At 38.0% G+C, this 18,380-nt stretch overlaps 1 protein-coding gene across 2 annotated transcripts; it reads left to right on the forward strand.

The window, feature by feature from the left end:
• The first annotated feature begins 1 nt into the window (after position 1).
• ap3m1 (adaptor related protein complex 3 subunit mu 1) lies at positions 2–17,465 on the forward strand. Of its 2 annotated transcripts, XM_039621511.1 has the most exons (12): positions 2–89; positions 279–334; positions 3,859–3,981; positions 6,706–6,813; positions 11,639–11,916; positions 14,646–14,817; positions 14,938–15,075; positions 15,195–15,280; positions 15,361–15,494; positions 15,626–15,833; positions 15,950–16,094; positions 16,209–17,465. In XM_039621511.1, exons 5-12 carry the CDS (start codon positions 11,644–11,646, stop codon positions 16,307–16,309), a joined length of 1,257 nt encoding a protein of 418 aa, XP_039477445.1. In that variant the 5' UTR covers positions 2–89; positions 279–334; positions 3,859–3,981; positions 6,706–6,813; positions 11,639–11,643; the 3' UTR covers positions 16,310–17,465. The 2 variants fall into 2 exon arrangements, with proteins under 2 accessions (XP_039477445.1, XP_031598842.1); XM_031742982.2 differs by lacking the exons at positions 2–89; positions 279–334; positions 3,859–3,981; positions 6,706–6,813 and adding an exon at positions 9,682–11,292.
• The last annotated feature ends 915 nt before the right edge of the window (positions 17,466–18,380 follow it).

An 18,380-nucleotide genomic window follows, 5' to 3' on the forward strand; every position in this document is an offset into this window, starting at 1 on the left:
CTCCCGCCTTTGCAGAGCTGGACCAATCAGAAGCCTGAAATATGACGCCACGCAAGGGCCGTGCGGGGTTAACGTGAAGCGATGGCAAGGTAAGGAGCAGCTAAGTCTTGAGTCACCTCTCATTTCTTTATATTTTGTTAGGAAAATGTGAAATAAGTGCGGCAGCAGTTAGTAGTCTTAATGAATCAATCTCAGGGATTTTTTAAGGACATTCAAATCTCTTGTTTGGTTGTTGGCTGGCTTTTGTCCAACACTGCTTCAATAATTTTGAGTTTCAGGGTCTGGGGAGGCCAATCCATGACTGACAGTGCTCCATCGTGGTTTTTCTACTCAGGTATGTGTGTTTGGATCATTGCTGAAAAATGAAGATGCTGATGCTAGTGCATGGTGGATCAAAACCTGATGGTATTTTTCTGCATTAATAATATCAATAATTTTAACAAGCTCTCCAACACAAAACCATTATAGACCCTCCACGGTGTTTTACAGGTGCACTGTTGTACTCTCTTGATTTCCTCTGTACATACTGACAGTTCCTTAAATCAAAAACAAATCTTGGATTTATCACTTCATAAGACCAGTTGCCACTGATTTTCAGTCCACTTCTGGTTTAATTTGGCACACCTCATTTTGCTCTGCCACCTTTCCTCTGAGAACATTTCTGATGAGCCTTTAGTGAAATATATTTGGAGACAGATTAACTAAAGTGTCAGTTTTTTTTGTTTGTTTGTTTTTTTTTACTTCCAGATACTGTTCATCTTCTGTTGATAATTTCTTTTGGGGCCTGGCCCTTCTTTTTTTGCAGTTTCTTTAGATCTTTTAAAGACACATAGCACACAATGCAGTGACTCCTTGTAATGAAAAAGACACAGAACATAACGAAACAAGAAAACATTGAATACAACAGTGAATACAAATACAACAGTTTAATTTTAGATTATAGAGTTTACTATCTATCTTTGCCGAGGAATGGTCGGAAAGCGTAAAGAAGGCGCTAAACGAAATCCTGCAAGACTGTACTGAGGGAAACAAAACCCCAGCTCCACCACACGACGCCGGGTTATAGCTGTCCGTAAATATAGCCGGATGAAAAAGCCCGAAACTTTGTTATCAAAGTGCGGCTCGAGTTAACGCCGAGCTTGCTTTGGTATTTAAATCACCCGGGATATTTATTAGTAATATGTAGGCTTTGACTTTATGATTTGTTTTCTTGCTGTACCGGCTTCGTTGCATTTACGTGTTCGTAGATCTGCAGGCGTCTCCTCAGCTTCTCGGGGAGTTGTGGAGCCATATTGGCTCAAAAGTAATAATCTTTTTTTCTTTTTCTTTTTTTTTTCTTTTTTAAATTGTAGAAATATATCATGTACAACAAATATGGCAATCGTTACAAAGATTTTTTTTTTCTAACTTGAAATAGTACTAGAACAGGCTGTGTTTCAACATATAGAAGATAGATATTAAACAGGAAGTACAAACAACAACAATACATAAATAAATAAATAAATAAATAAATAAATAAAAAAAACAAAGACAAACCAAAACAGAAAACAAACCCCTCCCCTCCCAAAAGGATAATTAAGAGACATAAGAAAAGTTATACCTTAGGGTTTTTCTAACAGATTTAGTTCATTAATCATATGATACAGATCCACAGCTTGTTTTTTGCCCATAAACTTTACAGATGAGAAGAAGAGGCAGAGTTCTTTGTGAAGAGTAAAAAAGGACGGCTTTGTTTTCAGAAAACGACATTTGTGAATGAAGAATTTACCCATAATAATTATTACATTTAAAACATTTTCAAGTTTCTTTTCTTTTCTTTTCTTAGAGATCCAAACATAATATCATTTTTAGAAAATTCAATTAAGTTTGGAAACTTTGGGAAAAGCCAGTAGTGCACATCGTTCCACAGGGCTTTACAGAATATACAATCATAAAATCAATGTTCTGTCGATTCAATATCCCCATCACAAAAAGAGCAAGAGTTATTATCAATAGCAAAGCGACGTCTGAGAAATTCTTTGGAAGGGTAAACACCAGAGAGGATTTTGTAGTGGACCTCCTTAGCTTTGGGAGGAATGGGAAGTTTTAGGTAATGTTTTCTGATCTCTTTCTTTTGATCACCAGAGAACAGATGTGAGAAGGAGTTTGGATTGGATCTATATGGGGAAAAAAAACATTAGTAAATAATTTCCTAATTTTGGAGTGTTTTAGACTATTAGCTGTAATGTTGTGCCCTTTACTAAGAGTTCAGGGAGGTCAGGGGATCTGTAGTCAGGGTTTTGAAAAAGATTATATGCTGTACATAGAATGTTTTGAGGGATAGCCTTAGTATTTTTTTGAAATTCTTTGTTATTTATTTGCAGATTATAATTGGCAGTGAAATCTTCAATAGAATTTTACCTCTATCATTTAACAAATGCATCACTGACCAGATGCCCTTTTCGTACCATTTTTGCATAAAGAATAATTTGTATCCAACTTTTATGTAACAACAGTTCCATAGGGGAGTATTGTGTGCGCTATAATTATGTTTGTATATTAATTTCCAGTATAATAAAACATGCTGGTGAAAGGAAGAGAGCTTTATGGGGAGTTTTTCTTAATGTCAAAATCATAAGTAAAAGATACACATATACATACCCAAAATATTTGACACTGGATTTTAATAATGGATTAATAATGGATTGGATTTATATAGCGCTTTTCAAGGCACCCAAAGCGCTTTACAATGCCATTATTCATTCACGCTCACATTCTCACACACACAGGAATAGTAAAAGTGTTAGAAATAGTACAATCTTTTAACGGTAAGATCTCACATTTGTTTAAATTCAGATTTAACCCTGAAGCTTTTGAGAAATTTTCAGTAATCTGTAGAATTTTGGGGATTTCATTCAGGTTATTTAGGAAAATGGTTGTGTCATCGGTTAACTGGCTGATAGAGAGCTCTTTACCCAGAACAGATATCTTACCAACGTCAGCATTTTTAATCAGTATGGAAAGCATTTCTGTTGCTGCGATAAACAGCAATGGCCAGATTGGACATCCTTGTTTTATTCCTTTGCAGATCCTATATCTTTGTGAGGTGCCATGTGGAAGACACACTGAACTTAATGACCTTGTAGTACCATATCACCCCAAGCACTTCGCTCTTGAACTGCAGGCTTACTTGTTGTTCCTAGAGTATTTAAAAGTATTAGCTTTTCTAATCTACAGAAATATGCTGTACTTTTTCACCATCCTCGATCCACTTGGCTCGGGATCTCAGATAGGCTCTTTTGGCCTTTTTACTATAAATATCATCTAAGGAAGACTGTAGAATATATCTACGTTATTTGTCATCATCGCTAAAAAAGGGTTTAGAGCAGATGTGATTTAGTTCCCTGATAGTTTCTTTTTGCTTGTTCTGGTTAGCTACTATTTTACTGTGTTTAATTGAGATTTGACGTACTTTAAACTTCCGTTGCTAAAATTTTCATTGGTAAGCAGGGATGAGTTAAACTTTCAGTAATCTTTATTATGAGAGTTTTTAAGTTGAGGTGTGACATTAAAATGTATCACACAGTGGTCGGTTAAAGGTGCAGCTGAGACACCCACATTTACATTATTCTGCATTATACTGTCTGAGATTAGCCAGAAATCGATACGAGTTTTAGCCGAGCCATCAGGCTTGAACCATGAAAAGGACTGAACAAGCGAGTTAGCTAATTTCCAAGGATCTATTAGGCTGAGATCTAAACAGAAGTTGTGTAAAAATGAATTTATATGATGGGATTGGAATTTAGAGGGTGATCTATCAAGCCATTCGTTATAAATCACATTGAAATCTCCTCCTAATCTCCTCCCCCTGTCCTGCAGACCCCACACCACTATCTCATCTCCATATACAGGGGAAAACTCTTCTTCCTCTCTGTCATCCAGACTGAGGTCCCCCCACTGTTTGTCATCGAGTTCCTGCACAGAGTGGCGGACACATTTCAGGTGTGGTTTGAGCGCTGTGTTCTTCAAGTCTTTGATTGTGTCTAGAAGAAGTAAGACAGATTGTGGTTCACGTCAAGTGATCAGATTTCACTTCCCCTTAGCTGATCGTCTGGAAGAATGCAGTTAAGGGAACAAAAGAGATTGTACAGTTAAGGAGGAAGGTGTCATTTTTACTTTGCTGTGTGAGATTTTGGAAAATGTTCAGAGTTGTTTTAACCAGCCATCAAAACGCATAAACAGTGTATCCTGTGCAAGTAAGAATGTCAGTGCCTGGGCCTATAAAAATGCGAAACCTTAGATGATTCAAATATGGTAGTTAATAACTGGGCACAACAAAAGAAGAAGTTTCTGCCTTCTTCTCTCATACGCTCCCGAACAGAAGTCCTATTCTGACATTCAGCAGACTTTCATGTTGAGGATTGCTGGGTCTCCAGTTATAACCCAGAGACAAAATATTGGTCTTGTGGGGAAGTGCCTACAAGAGTGATGTCAGATGTTCCGTGAACATTTGATCTGAACCGTGTCACTTCCTATCGTGGACCTGCTGAGCGTGCACTACAAATGGTTTTTCTTTTTGCCAATGTCGACACCATCATTGCTCAAAACCCCAAACTTCAACCTGGAGTATCTCCGTTTCTGACACAGTGGAGGAAATCTAATGTGTTTCACCAGTGTGCATCAGAACAGGGCTCTGAGGAAGGGATCCATTTGTAGTAATCCACATGGGGAGGTTTTTTTTTTTTTTTTTTTTTCTCTTCATGACTTGAAGCCAAGGCAACCTAAGCAGCCTGTTAAAACTGCACTAAGCCTGTAGTGACAAACAAATGTGTCTCACCATTTCTCACTCCCTATAAATTAAAAAATCAAGTGTTTAGTTACTCTCTGTTACCAATAAAGTAAATTTACACAACTGCAAGGTTGAGGGACACATTTCCAGACAGTCACCGGGTTAGAGTACAACATTACAGCATCAGAGGAGAGTGTGTGAGTGTGTGTAGACAAGTCGTTGAGAAAGTGTTATATGGACATGATGACATTACAGCAACAGAGGCCAATACTCAGTTTTTGTTGTTGTTTGTTTTGTTTATCTTGTTCTTTATTGTGTCTTTTGTATCATGTTAACAAAGAAATCTTTCAGCCAAGCAGACTAATGGCTTTAGTCGGTGCTAAAGTTATGTGACATGACAAAGCTGTTTACCAGCAAGCTGATGTCTGATGATACCCGCTTGTCCAATCCACCAGTGCATCCCTAGAAAGTTTTCCACTGTTCCCTTATTCATAAAAGGTCGCCACAGCAGGTGGAGCCGCATATTTGTTTTGGTAGATTTTTACACCAGATGCCCTTCCCAACACAACCCTTCCAGGCGTTCCTGTCTTATTCAGGTCTCAAACCAGGGAGCAGACACAATGTGTTAACTCTACAGTATGAAGTCATAAGAAATGCCCTAGAAAACAATCTTCCTAAAAATAAAAAAATATATAAACACACATTATTAAAAAAAAAGATTTCTGTTACATTAAAGTAATGCACAGGATTGATCCATGGATGCAAGTATTGAGTAAAATAAGATCTACCTGCTCTAAAAATTATGAAATTCTCGTGTAACATTAAAAAAAACTTATGGTAAGTTTAAAATTGTTTATTAAGAAAAAAGAAAAACACAAAAGGAAAAAGTACAATTAAGCAGAAAATTGTGAAATACAGTAAAATAAAGGAGGTCGGTACATAAAAATCTAATAATTACATTTTTAGCTTTGAAAACATATACAGTGAAATACTGCAGTTATTTTAACACACCTCACATTTATCTGACTACAAACACACCCCAGCTAAATAATATACAAACTAACTAAATCAAATCAAACTGAAGATTCAGCCCACTCCCACCCTCAGCTCTCATCTGATGGTTTAACCCACTAGCAGTGGATAATTGGAGCGCTCCTTTCAGTGAACATCATTTTTCCTTAATCATGTGTGCACTCCATGAATCAGGCCTTCAGGAAGTTGACCTTAGTGAGGTTGACGCAGCTGACGCAGCTGAAAGAGCCACACTGCCGAGCAGAACAAATAAAAATAAAAAGTTAGACACATTAAAGTGAGAAATGAGAGAAAAGTTACAGATTGTATTTCCATGTAAACATGTTACACACTGAATGAACACAACATGCATCCAGATCCTTTAGCTAAGATAACATAACTACACATCATGATTGTGTATTGCTCTCACCTCTAACACAACAAAACAGACTCGTCGCCCACACTGGCTGATGTGTTAAGACACACCTGACTGTATCAGAGATCCTCTCTCTGACAACATCATCTCGCTGAGGTGGAGCATCTAACTTTGATTCTGACTTTCCTTTTTTTGGATAAAACAAACACAAATAAAACAAATTAAAGCCTTCCAGTGGGACATGCAGCCTCCAGCTACTCCCATCCTCACTGCCCTGCACTGTTACAAAGGCTCACAGACGTCTGCTGTGATGGAGCAGGACTCATTCACTGATCTCAGCTCACCTTCTTCTTGGTTTCCCCAAAACACAGGTCTCAGCATCACAGCAGACTAAGCTTTACATCATTACAGTTGATCATACTGCACAACTTCATCTCACTGACCTGAGCAAAAATGTGCTACTTAAAAAAATCCACTGCAAACCAAAAATAGAAACAGTCACATGTATTTACTATGTTTACTGTATTATGTTTCCTGATATTTCCTACAGTGCGTTTACAGACCTCTACGGCCGAAGCTAGAGAATCTTCTTCACCACAGAAGTTTGTTTCCATAATACATGCAGACAACAGTTTTATCACCATGTAGCAGTTGCAAGGTAATGTGAAGGGGACCAGATGGGGAAAAAACAACCACACGAGCCTTCAGTCGTTTTTCAGAGCTCTGAATATATTTCTTTTACATGTGCAGAGGTTTAACACTTTCACCAGTGACACATCTACAGATGAACAAACCCAGCCTCTCAGAAAATCCCTCCTTAAAAAGATGCCTGTTATACCACCAATAAAATTTAAAAGATTTCCCCTGACACAGTCCAGCTTATATATATGTCTTTGGGCGGAGGCTCGGGCTTCTCCTCCTCTGAGAGTTTGGGTTTCTTTGCTTTGGGTTCGTCTGAAGCCATGTTGACTGGGTAAAGCACGTTGCGATCACCTTAGCCGGCACGAAAAAACGGTCATGCTATGAGCAATAGGCTGTGGTTGTTTCTCCGGGGAATGGCTCGCAGGCAATAGTCCCCTCCCGCCTTTGCAGAGCTGGACCAATCAGAAGCCTGAAATATGACGCCACGCAAGGGCCGTGCAGTAGTGGTGTGCGATACTGCATATTTTGGTATCGATCCGATACCAAGTAAATACGGGCCAGTATCGCTGATACCGATACGATACCAATACTTTTCAATAAATAAGGTGGATGCATCATTGAATTGCTAAATCTGAATCAATTTTCATGACCTTAAGTGTTTTTTTTTTTTTTGTTATGTTTCCTTTTTATTATTAAATAGTTAAAACCCAGGACATAATTAGGACAAAGTTTATAATTAAATAGAAAATGCTTTATTATAATTTTTTTTTTTTTTTTTTTTTTTTTTTTTTTTTTTAGAAAATCTTTTTAAAAGTGCACGCAAACCAGTAAACAAATTAAAACAAACAAGTGCTGTTGAGAAACTCTAATACAAAAATTACAATTCAAATTCTCAACAACAAAAACAACAACTGGTGAAAATATAAATAATATGCAAACAACTTAACACACCCCAAAGTGTCTAAGTCACGTCACGTGACGCCGCAGCATCTAAACACAAGAGGGGGGAGGGGGAGCAAAGTGTGCCTGCTCTGCGCTGACACAGGAGCAGCGAATCCGGCGACCTGGCCGTTTCGTCTTTGCCGAAACCACAGCATTGCAAACAAGAGCAGAACTTAAAGTAAAGAATCGATCTCACCAGGCTAGTATCGATCCGATACCGATGCCGACTTGGTATCGATACATTCAATATTTGGATGGTTCCGCCCACCACTACCGTGCAGGGTTAACGTGAAGCGACGGCATGGTAAGAAGCAGCTAAGTCTTGAGTCACCTCTTATTTCTTTATATTTTGTTAGGAAAATGGGAAATAAGTGCGGCAGCAGTTAGTAGTCTTAATGAATCATTCTCCAGGATTTCTGAAGGACAGTCAAATCTCTTGTTTGGTTGTTGGCTGGCTTTTGTCCAACACTGCTTCAATAATTTTTGAGTTTCGTGGTCTGGGGAGGCCAATCCATGACTGACAGTGCTCCAAGGAGTCCAACAAATAAAAACATATGTTCAAGACTAGATTATTGGCTTGTCTCTCAAATAATAACAACTTATGTTACTAAATGTGAAACCCAATCAACCCCGCTTACTGATCACTGTCTAATAAGTCTCTCATCCTTATGTAGACAACAAAGGGCTGAAAACATACGGAAATTTAATAATAGTTTATTGCAGAACAAAGACTTCTGTACACAAGTTAAAAAAAATTAAATTAGAAATTGATAACCTGATGATGTCTAATGTTGGCAAATGGGAATGGTTCAAATACAGTGTTAAACAACTAGCTATAGAATCTGGAATGAAAGAATCTGCCCTTCGCATACTTGAACAGAAAAATCTAATTGAACAAATACATTTGTTATGTGGTAAGCCTGATATAACTGCAGAAGAGTCAGAAAGCTTACAATCTTTACAAACACAACTAGACAATGTGTACCTGGAAAAAGCTAAGGGAGCATATATGAGATCTAAAGCCAAGTGGATTGAACATGGGGGAGAAAAATCATCTTATTTACCCTAGAGAACCGTAGACAAACAAAGAAAAAAATAACTAAATTGAGTAAGGATGGCACTATGATAGAGGACCCAAACCAAATAAGTAAAGAAATTAACATTTTTTTTAATAGTAATTTGTATAAGCAAAAAAATCAAAAAGAGAATGCAGATATCTTTTTGTTATGATCAAAAATCAGGTAAAAGCAATTAAATGAGGAAGATAAAGTATTGTTAGAAGAAGATTTGAATATAACTGAAATAGAAGTGGCCCTAAAACAAATGGAAAATGGCCTGGAATAGACGGCCTAACAATTGAATGCTATAAGACATTTTGGCAAGACTTCAAGATTTGTTATTTAAAGCCTTTTTGGACTGTTTTAATAATGAATAATTATCTCCAACAATGAAAACAGGATTAATAACTTTGTTGCCAAAACCAAACAAAAATGTACTGTTGCTAGACAGCTGGAGACCCATAACACTCTTATGTAACGACTACAAACTACTAGCCTTAACATACACAAACAGAATTAAGTGTCTTTACAAAATTAATTGACGAGTGTCAGTCAGCGTTTATTAAAGGTAGACAAATTCATAACAACATAAGATTGATATTAGATACGATAGACTACCGATCCTTTATTAATTCATAAAGTTTAATATTATTCATTGATTTTTTTTTAAAGAGTTTTAGAGTTTGATTCAATAGACCATGAAACAAATTTTGTAAAGTGATCAAACTGCTTTACAAACAGATTTACAGTTACGTTTCTCTTAACCCAGGCATAACACCTAGAATAGATATCCTGTGGTATTTGGCAGGATCGCCCAATTTCTCCAAAATTATTTATCCTCTGCACTCAGTTAATGGCCTACCTCACTGTGAACCACCCAGACCTTGAAAGAGTAAATATATTGGATACTGAATTTAAAATAAGTCAGTTCGCAAATGACACAGTAATATTCTTGAGAATAAATCAATACTCGAGAAAGCTTTGAATGTAATTTAATTTTTTTCTAAAGCATCAGGTTTGTGTCTGAATCGAAAGAAGTGTGAACTTTTGCCACTTTATGATTGTTTGGAAAATAGCATGAGGATGATTCCTGTGAAAAATGAAGTTAAATATTTAGGCATTTATTTAAATAAAGACATCAAAATTAGAGAGTCAAAAAACCTGAAAGACAAAATTGATGCTATGTCCAAAACACTAAATCATTGGTTAACGAGACACATTTCAATGTTTGGATACAATTTATTATCAAAATCAGAGGGTGTCTCAAAGATGGTTTACCCAGCTTATTCATTATAAATTACCCCGCATAGTATTAAAAAGATTAACTCCGTAATCTATCGATTCATTTGGCATAATAAAACACATTACATTAAAAAATCACAACTGGTCAAAGAATACACCAAAGGAGGTATAAGGACCATTGATTTTCAATCAATGGTTGGAGTATTTAAAATAAACTGGTTAAAAGTCTTTCTATTAAAGCCGGACTCCGTATGGTTTCATCCCCCAAAAATATTTTCAGAAAGGTGGGAGGGTTGGATTTTCTCCTGAAATGTGATTTTGATACATCGAAGTTGCCTGTCAAACTGTCAGAATACCATAAGCAGGTCTTGTCTTATTGGAAGATGGGTTTTGCCCATAACTTCACGCCCCATGGCTCCACCTTGTGGAATAACAGGACCATTACAATTAATAGGAAGTCATTATTCATTAAGGAGTGGTATCAAAAAAAGATAATTTTTATAACAGATTTACTTGATGAGAAGGGGCAGTTTCTCGCATTAGGTGTTTTTAAAGTCAAGTTTAACATTGAGTGTTCCCTTAGAGAATATAACAGTCCTTCTACCTCTGCTGAATTTGATGCAAAATCATTTCCATTACTCTAACGGACAAATAAGTTTACCTTCTTTACAGTTAAATCAGATTCCTTTAATCAATAAAAAGTGTGGTAATAAAACCATAAATAAAATGTTTAAAAATATATTATTTCACGATTTTAACAAAAACACAAAATTAAAAGGGTGTAATATTAAAATAACAAAAAAAACAACACATTTTTTGAAATGGCCTATCCCACCCAAAGTTAAAGAAATGCAATTTAAAATAATTAATGGGTATTACCCAGCAGTAGAAACGAAACGAAACAAACAAAAAAAAAAAAAAAAAAAAAAAAAAACTGAGGGAAACAAGCCCCTGGTCCCTCCACACGGCGCCGGGTTATAGCTGTCCGTAAATGTAGCCTGATGAAAAAGCCCGAAACTTTGTTAGCAAAGTGCGGCTCGAGTTAACGCCGAGGTTGCTTTGGTATTTAAACCACCCAGGGTGTTTATTAGTAATATGTAGGCTTTGACTTTCTGATTTGTTTTCTTGTTGTACCGGCATCGTTGCGTTTACGTGTTCGTAGATCTGCAGGCATCTCCTCAGCTGCTCGGGGAGTTGTGCAGCCATATTGGCTCAAAAGTAATAATCTTGGCACAGAGAAGTGGAGTCAGCAGGTAAAACTTTTTCTTTTTTTAAGATTTGTGATTGTTTTAAGGCTATCATATATATTTAGAGCAGCCATGCGGCTGTTACGCCTCTCACTGTCAGATTTATTGATCACATTTAAGGTTAATTGCAATGTGACTCTTGTACCTGAGAGTAAAGTTAGTTTGAGAGGTTGACTGTAGGTAGGGTAAATGTTAACAAGTGACATCGCTTTGTTTTGATTTGGGCAATGTCGGGTAACTGTCAGGATTTATTTATTTTAAAATCTGCTGATTTTATCCTTGCCTGTCACTCTTAGTTAATAACTGAGCACAACCAACAACAACAACAAAAACAATCACTTCATTGTTGCAGCTGAGATGATCCACAGCCTGTTCCTCATTAATCACTTGGGAGACATCTTCCTGGAGAAACACTGGAAGAGTGTCATCAGCCGAAGTGTGTGCGATTACTTCTTCGAGGCAAGGGAGAAAGCAGTGGATCCAGAGAATGTGCCCCCTGTCCTGCAGACCCCACACCACTATCTCATCTCCATATACAGGGGAAAACTCTTCTTCCTCTCTGTCATCCAGACTGAGGTCCCCCCACTGTTTGTCATCGAGTTCCTGCACAGAGTGGCGGACACATTTCAGGTGTGGTTTGAGCGCTGTGTTCTTCAAGTCTTTGATTGTGTCTAGAAGAAGTAAGACAGATTGTGGTTCACGTCAAGTGATCAGATTTCACTTCCCCTTAGCTGATCGTCTGGAAGAATGCAGTTAAGGGAACAAAAGAGATTGTACAGTTAAGGAGGAAGGTGTCATTTTTACTTTGCTGTGTGAGATTTTGGAAAATGTTCAGAGTTGTTTTAACCAGCCATCAAAACACATAAACAGTGTATCCTGTGCAAGTAAGAATGTCAGTGCCTGGGCCTATAAAAATGCGAAACCTTAGATGATTCAAATATGGTAGTTAATAACTGGGCACAACAAAAGAAGAAGTTTCTGCCTTCTTCTCTCATACGCTCCCGAACAGAAGTCCTATTCTGACATTCAACAGACTTTCATGTTGAGGATTGCTGGATCTCCAGTTATAACCCAGAGACAAAATATTGGTCTTGTGGGGAAGTGCCTACAAGAGTGATGTCAGATGTTCCGTGAACATTTGATCTGAACCGTGTCACTTCCTATCGTGGACCTGCTGAGCGCGCACTACAAATGGTTTTTCTTTTTGCCAACATCGACACCATCCACTGCATTTTACGGGCGTGCATCAGAACAGCACTTTGAGGAAGGGATCCAGTTGTAGCAGGAGTGTGGAGAGGAGTGTGGCGCTGCACAAGAAGCTTCAATTTTAGGATTTGACAGGTGCACACTCACCTTCAATACAAGTGCAGTACACAAGACAAAAAAAAAGCCACACATGTGCATGAAACACATCTTAAAGCAGTCTTCTAGTCAAACTGTGGTTGTTAATCTGCACGAGGAGTTTTTTTTTTTGTTTTTTTTTTTTCATGAAAGGCATTGCCTGCTCCAAGACAACCTAAGCAGCCCATTAAAACTACACAAAGCCTGTAGTGACACTTTGTGTTACGGTCAAACCCGGGGAACAAATGTATCTCACCATTTGGCATTCCCTATAAATTAGAAATCAAGTGTTTAGTTACTCTTTGTTACCAAGGAAGTAAATCTACACACAAATGATTGCTGCAAGGTCGAGGGACACATTTCCAGAGAGTCACCAGGTTAGAGTACAACATCAGAGAAGAGAGTGTGAGTGTGTGTAGGCAATATTCAAAATATTCATGTTAAGGAAGTAAGAATATAAAAATGATCCTTTTTAAGGAAAGGTTTTTGGTGTGTTATATGGACATGATGACAATATAGCAATATAGCATGATGACAATTTTGTTGTTCGTTTTTTTTATCTTGTTCTTTATTGTGTCTTTTGTATCATGTTAACAAAGAAGTCTTTCAGCCAGGCAGACTAACTGCTTTTGTCGGTGCTAAATTTATGTGACATGACAAATGGCAAATGCCATTAGTAAGCATCGCCTTGTTTACCAGCAAGCTGATGTCTGATGATACCCGCTTGTCCAATCCACCAGTGCATCCTAGAAAGCTTTCCGCTGTTCCCTTATTCATAAAGGGTCGCCACAGCAGGTGGAGCCGCATATTTGTTTTGGTAGATTTTTATACCAGATGCCCTTCCCAACACAACCCTTCCAGGCGTTCCTGTCTTATTCAGGTCTCACACCAGGGAGCAGACACAATGTGTTAACTCTACACTATGAAGCCACGAAAATGCATCAGAAAACAATATTCCTAAAAACAAAACAAACAAACAAACAAACAGACAATATATATATATATATATATATATATATATATATATATATATATATATATATATATATATATATATATATATATATATATATATATATATATATATATATATATATATATATATATATATATATATATATATATATATATATATATATATATATATATATATATATAATTTAAAAATATATATTTTTATTACAACAAAGTAATGCACAGGAATGATCCATGGATGCAAGTACTGAGTAAGATAAAATGTACCTGCTCTAAAAATTATGAAATTCTTGTGTAACGTAAAAAAAAATACTTATGGCAAGTTTAAAATAGTTTATTAAGGTAAAAGAAATACACAAAAGAAAAAAGTACAATTAAACAGAAAATTGTGAAATCGATAAAATAAAGGTGGTATATAAAAAATATAATAATTACATTTTTAGCTCATCCAGCCTAAGGAGTCATGGGATTGTACATTTGCCCCTCTGTCCACCAACCATAAGAATCGTTACTACTCCATCAGTATTGGTCAGATATTAGTGAAGCTCGTACCGACCGAGGTCCTGTTTATTGATTTATGACCACATTTTCCAGATTTTCACACTATAACCTTCATGCACACTTAACAACTTATCAGTTTCACCAAATTCCTGCTCTTGAAGTGTTGAATCCAACCCATCTAGCAAAGTCGTTTACATAAGATTCTCAATGTTGATAGATTTTGCTTGCACAAAACGATAAAGGACTTTGTGAAATAGCAAAAGTTGTCAAATATCGTGTTGTTACCCATGTTGCATACAACTCCTGTCCTGTTGAGAGATGATCATGATCCTATTGGTCATGGAGAGAGTGGTCCGATTGGTTGACTTTTTATGGCCTTGGTCCTGGTCCTTGTGCTGTAGATGATGCAGAGAGCAGTGGCATCATCTAATATGAACATCCATAGGGATACATCTCTGATGGGCCCCAGATGGCTTGCTTGTGTGTAAATGCTTGAAAAACATCTACACAGGCTTTGGTGTAACGTGCAGCTTTGTTGACAGGACTACTTTGGAGAGTGCTCTGAAAGTGTGATCACTGACAACCTGGTGATCGTTTATGAGCTGTTGGAGGAGATGCTGGACAATGGATTTCCACTAGCAACAGAGTCCAACGTCCTCAAGGAGATGATCAGGCCTCCCAACATCCTGCGATCAGTCGTCAACACGCTAACAGGTAACTGGAGGTCACCCTGACTTTGGAGGTGTTAATTAACCTCTAAACTGAAGTACAAGTAAACTCTGCAGTGTTAATGTGTACATTTGTGGCTTCACCTTGGTTTTGTTTCTTTTTCAGGAGGTAGTAATGTTGGAGAAACGTTGCCACAAGGTCAGCTGTCCAACATCCCATGGAGGCGGGCTGGTGTCAAATACGCCAATAATGAGGCGTATTTTGATGTGACAGAAGAAATAGATGCTATTGTGGACAAATCCGGTACAAACTGACACTTATTTGATCAGAACATATTATAATGGTGTATTCCTGGATATTTTGAAGTCCCTTTTCTTCATGTAAGGTTTCATAGGTGAGATTTATCGCTCCTCCTTTTCCAGGTACGACAGTATCTGCAGAGATCCAGGGTGTAATTGAAGCCTGTGTGAAACTCAGTGGGATGCCTGACCTGACGATGTCCTTTATGGTGGGGGTAACTTCCTCTCAGTCTTTTATGCCTAACTGTCAGTGCTTTGCTTTTGTAACACTTCTCACTGTTGATGACAGAATCCTCGGCTTCTTGATGACGTGAGTTTCCACCCATGCGTGCGGTTCAGGCGCTGGGAGTCGGAGCGTGTCCTGTCGTTCATCCCACCGGATGGAAACTTCACGCTCATGACTTATCACATCAGCTCTCAAAAGTAAGCGCAGGCATCATTTTCTCACTTGGAGATGAAATAATTCAGATTTAATTGATTTAAATAACAGAATTCACACCACCAATCATTCAGGTTTATTGTAGCCATTGCTATTTCTTTATGTCCTTCCTCAGTCTTGTAGCCATTCCAGTGTATGTGAAGCAGAGCATCAATTTCTTCGAGGCAGGATCTTGCGGTCGCCTCGACATCACCATTGGACCCAAGCAGACTATGGGAAAGACAGTGGAGGACCTGAAAGTCACTATTCACATGCCTAAGGCTGTGCTTAATGCCAACCTCACAGCCACACAGGGAAACTATACCTACGACTGCACTACAAAGGTAACCAGCCACCACCAAGGCTGTCATAAGCAATAACACAGCAGGAGTGAGCTAAGCGAGCATGTTTTGGAGACACTAAAATTAATAAAAAGCATTCATTTTTTCTCTTTTGATAGATGTTGGTTTGGGACATCGGTAAGCTTAACCCCCAGAAGCTTCCCAACTTGCGAGGCAGTCTGAGTATGCAGACAGGAGTGCCTAACCCTGAAGAGAACCCCTCACTCAATATTGACCTAAAGATCCAGCAGCTGGCCATATCAGGTAATCTATCAAAGCGTGACTTCAGTCAAGTCTGAAATTTAAAACCGTTGATCCCTTCAGACCTGTTATTTATCTTCCTTGATTTATATTACACTGCTCTCCTCCTCTGTGCAGGTCTTAAAGTGAGCCGTCTCGACATGTACGGAGAGAAGTACAAGCCATTTAAAGGTGTCAAATATGTGACTAAAGCGGGCAAATTCCAAGTGAGGACCTGAGCAGTTACTGTCAGAGGTCAGCAATCCAACATGCCAAATAGAAGCAAGTTTGCTGCACCGCTGACTCACCTCTCCAATAAGTCTTACATATCCACCTGCTCATTGTAATTAATGAACAATTCTGCATTTTTTTTAGGTTATTTATTTTGTTTAGCATCACATTTGTATGTTTTTGCGGTTTTTGCGGCTTGTAAAGGGAAACCTTAATAATCAGCGTGACTTAATTGAAGTGCTATTAGTGCAGGGGTGGGCAATTCCAGGCCCCGAGGGCCGGTGTCCCTGCAGGTTTTAGATCTCACCTTGGGTCAACACACCTGAATCACATGATTAGTTCGTTACCAGGCCTCTGGAGAACATCAGGACATGTTGAGGAGATAATTTAGCCATTTAAATCAGCTGTGTTGGTTCAAGGACACATGTAAAACCTGCAGGGACACCGGCCCTCGGTGCCCACCCCTGTATTAGTTTCTATCCAGTTTGAATGTGACTCATTCCTTTCTTTCTTTTAATTTTTTTTTAATCCAACACATTGTGTGTGTTGCCTAAGGGGAATATTTTGGTTTGAAAAAGGACATTTACAGCTCACTGCCACACTCACCACTACATCACTGCACCTAAATTAAGTTGCCTGCATGTTGCCTGAGAATAAACCGACCTGCCTTTGAAAACTTTTTTTTTTTCTTTTTTGGTTAGTCAGTTTTATAAAGATAGATATTTTTATTTTTGAAAGATAAAAACTCTTTATCTACTTTCTGAGCAGCTGCAGTGTCTTCACGCCCTGCTGGTGTTTTGCACTCCCTCTCTTATGTGGCCTTTTTGGAGGAGCTTCTGATGCTTCTTATAGCACGAGCTATAGCACAAAACTTCATGTTTTGAATGCCAGAGGAAATTTAAAAAAAATGTATATCCTCTATTCAAGTGTGGTGAAGACTTGTATGGTGGTCATCATTTGATGATCAGTGACTCAGACGGGTTATCGGGAACACTTCTGTCTGAAGTCCACAAGATCCTCAAATAACCTCAATTGCAGCTTCTTTACTCAGCACAGCATTTGCACAATCAATTGTTCATGTGGGAAATACTACTTAAAGCTCTTGTATGAAGTTGAATCTGTATTTCAGTTTATAAGATGTCTTATAAAAACTTCAAAATGAAAGCTGAGTGGTTTTTTTTTTTTTTTTTTTTTCACCCTTTTTTCTGGTTTCAAAAATTGGATAGTAACGCAGATTTCATAAATTTTGCTCCTCAGACCACCTCAGTGAGACAGTTAAAGATACAGTTCAGAATTTAATAGGTTGAACAAAAATGTAGGGATTTATGTAGCCCCAATTTTCAGGGGCACATATTTCATTAGACAAATTATTGCATGAATTTAATCAAACCTTTCAGGTCTTGAGGCTGATTAATGTTTTGTTTTTGTTTGTTTGTTTCCTCTTCAGTGGACCTCAGGACTTTCATTGTTGCTAACCTCACCAGTGTGTTCTGTCTTTTGGATGTAAATTCACTGGACATTTTATTAGGTGCATCAGTCCAAATGCTTGTTAATGCACATATGAAATTAGCCAATCACACCAAAGCAACTCACTGCATTTAGGTATGTAGATGTGACTGAGATGACCTACTGAAGTTCAAACTAAGCATCAGAGGAAAAGTGATTTAAGCGACTTTGAACTTGGCATAGATGCTGGTGTATGCAACTGAGGTTTACTGAGAATGGCCTGAAGGACAGAAAATATCCAGTGAGCGGGATTTCTCTGGTTGCAAATGCCTTGTTGCTTTCAGAGGTCAGAGAATGGTTGGACTACTTCAACCTCACAGGAAGGCAACAGGAACTCAAACAACCATTTGTTGCAACCAAGGTATGCAGACGAGCAAGTCTGAATACACAACATGCCGAACCTTGAAGCAGATTGACTACGACTGCAGAAAACCACACCAGGAGTCAATTCTGTTAGCCTAGAACAGGAAGCCGAGGCTACAATTCACACATTCTCAGCCAAACTGGACAACAAGGGACCAGAAAAACATCGCCTGGTCTGATGAGCCTGACTCTTTCCTGGTATTTTTTTCA

The sequence above is a fragment of the Oreochromis aureus genome, linkage group 13, assembly GCF_013358895.1.
Source record: "Oreochromis aureus strain Israel breed Guangdong linkage group 13, ZZ_aureus, whole genome shotgun sequence".
Taxonomy (NCBI): domain Eukaryota; kingdom Metazoa; phylum Chordata; class Actinopteri; order Cichliformes; family Cichlidae; genus Oreochromis; species Oreochromis aureus.

What these genes read in the sequence shown, in the direction of transcription:
- ap3m1 (XM_039621511.1), top strand. Translation starts at nt 11,644, where the DNA reads ATGATCCACAGCCTGTTCCTCATTAATCACTTGGGAGACATCTTCCTG. An exon ending in GAGTGGCGGACACATTTCAG is followed by an intron (nt 11,917 to 14,645) that starts GTGTGGTTTGAG and finishes CTTTGTTGACAG; the next exon opens with GACTACTTTGGAGAGTGCTC. An exon ending in ACCTGACGATGTCCTTTATG is followed by an intron (nt 15,281 to 15,360) that starts GTGGGGGTAACT and finishes TGTTGATGACAG; the next exon opens with AATCCTCGGCTTCTTGATGA.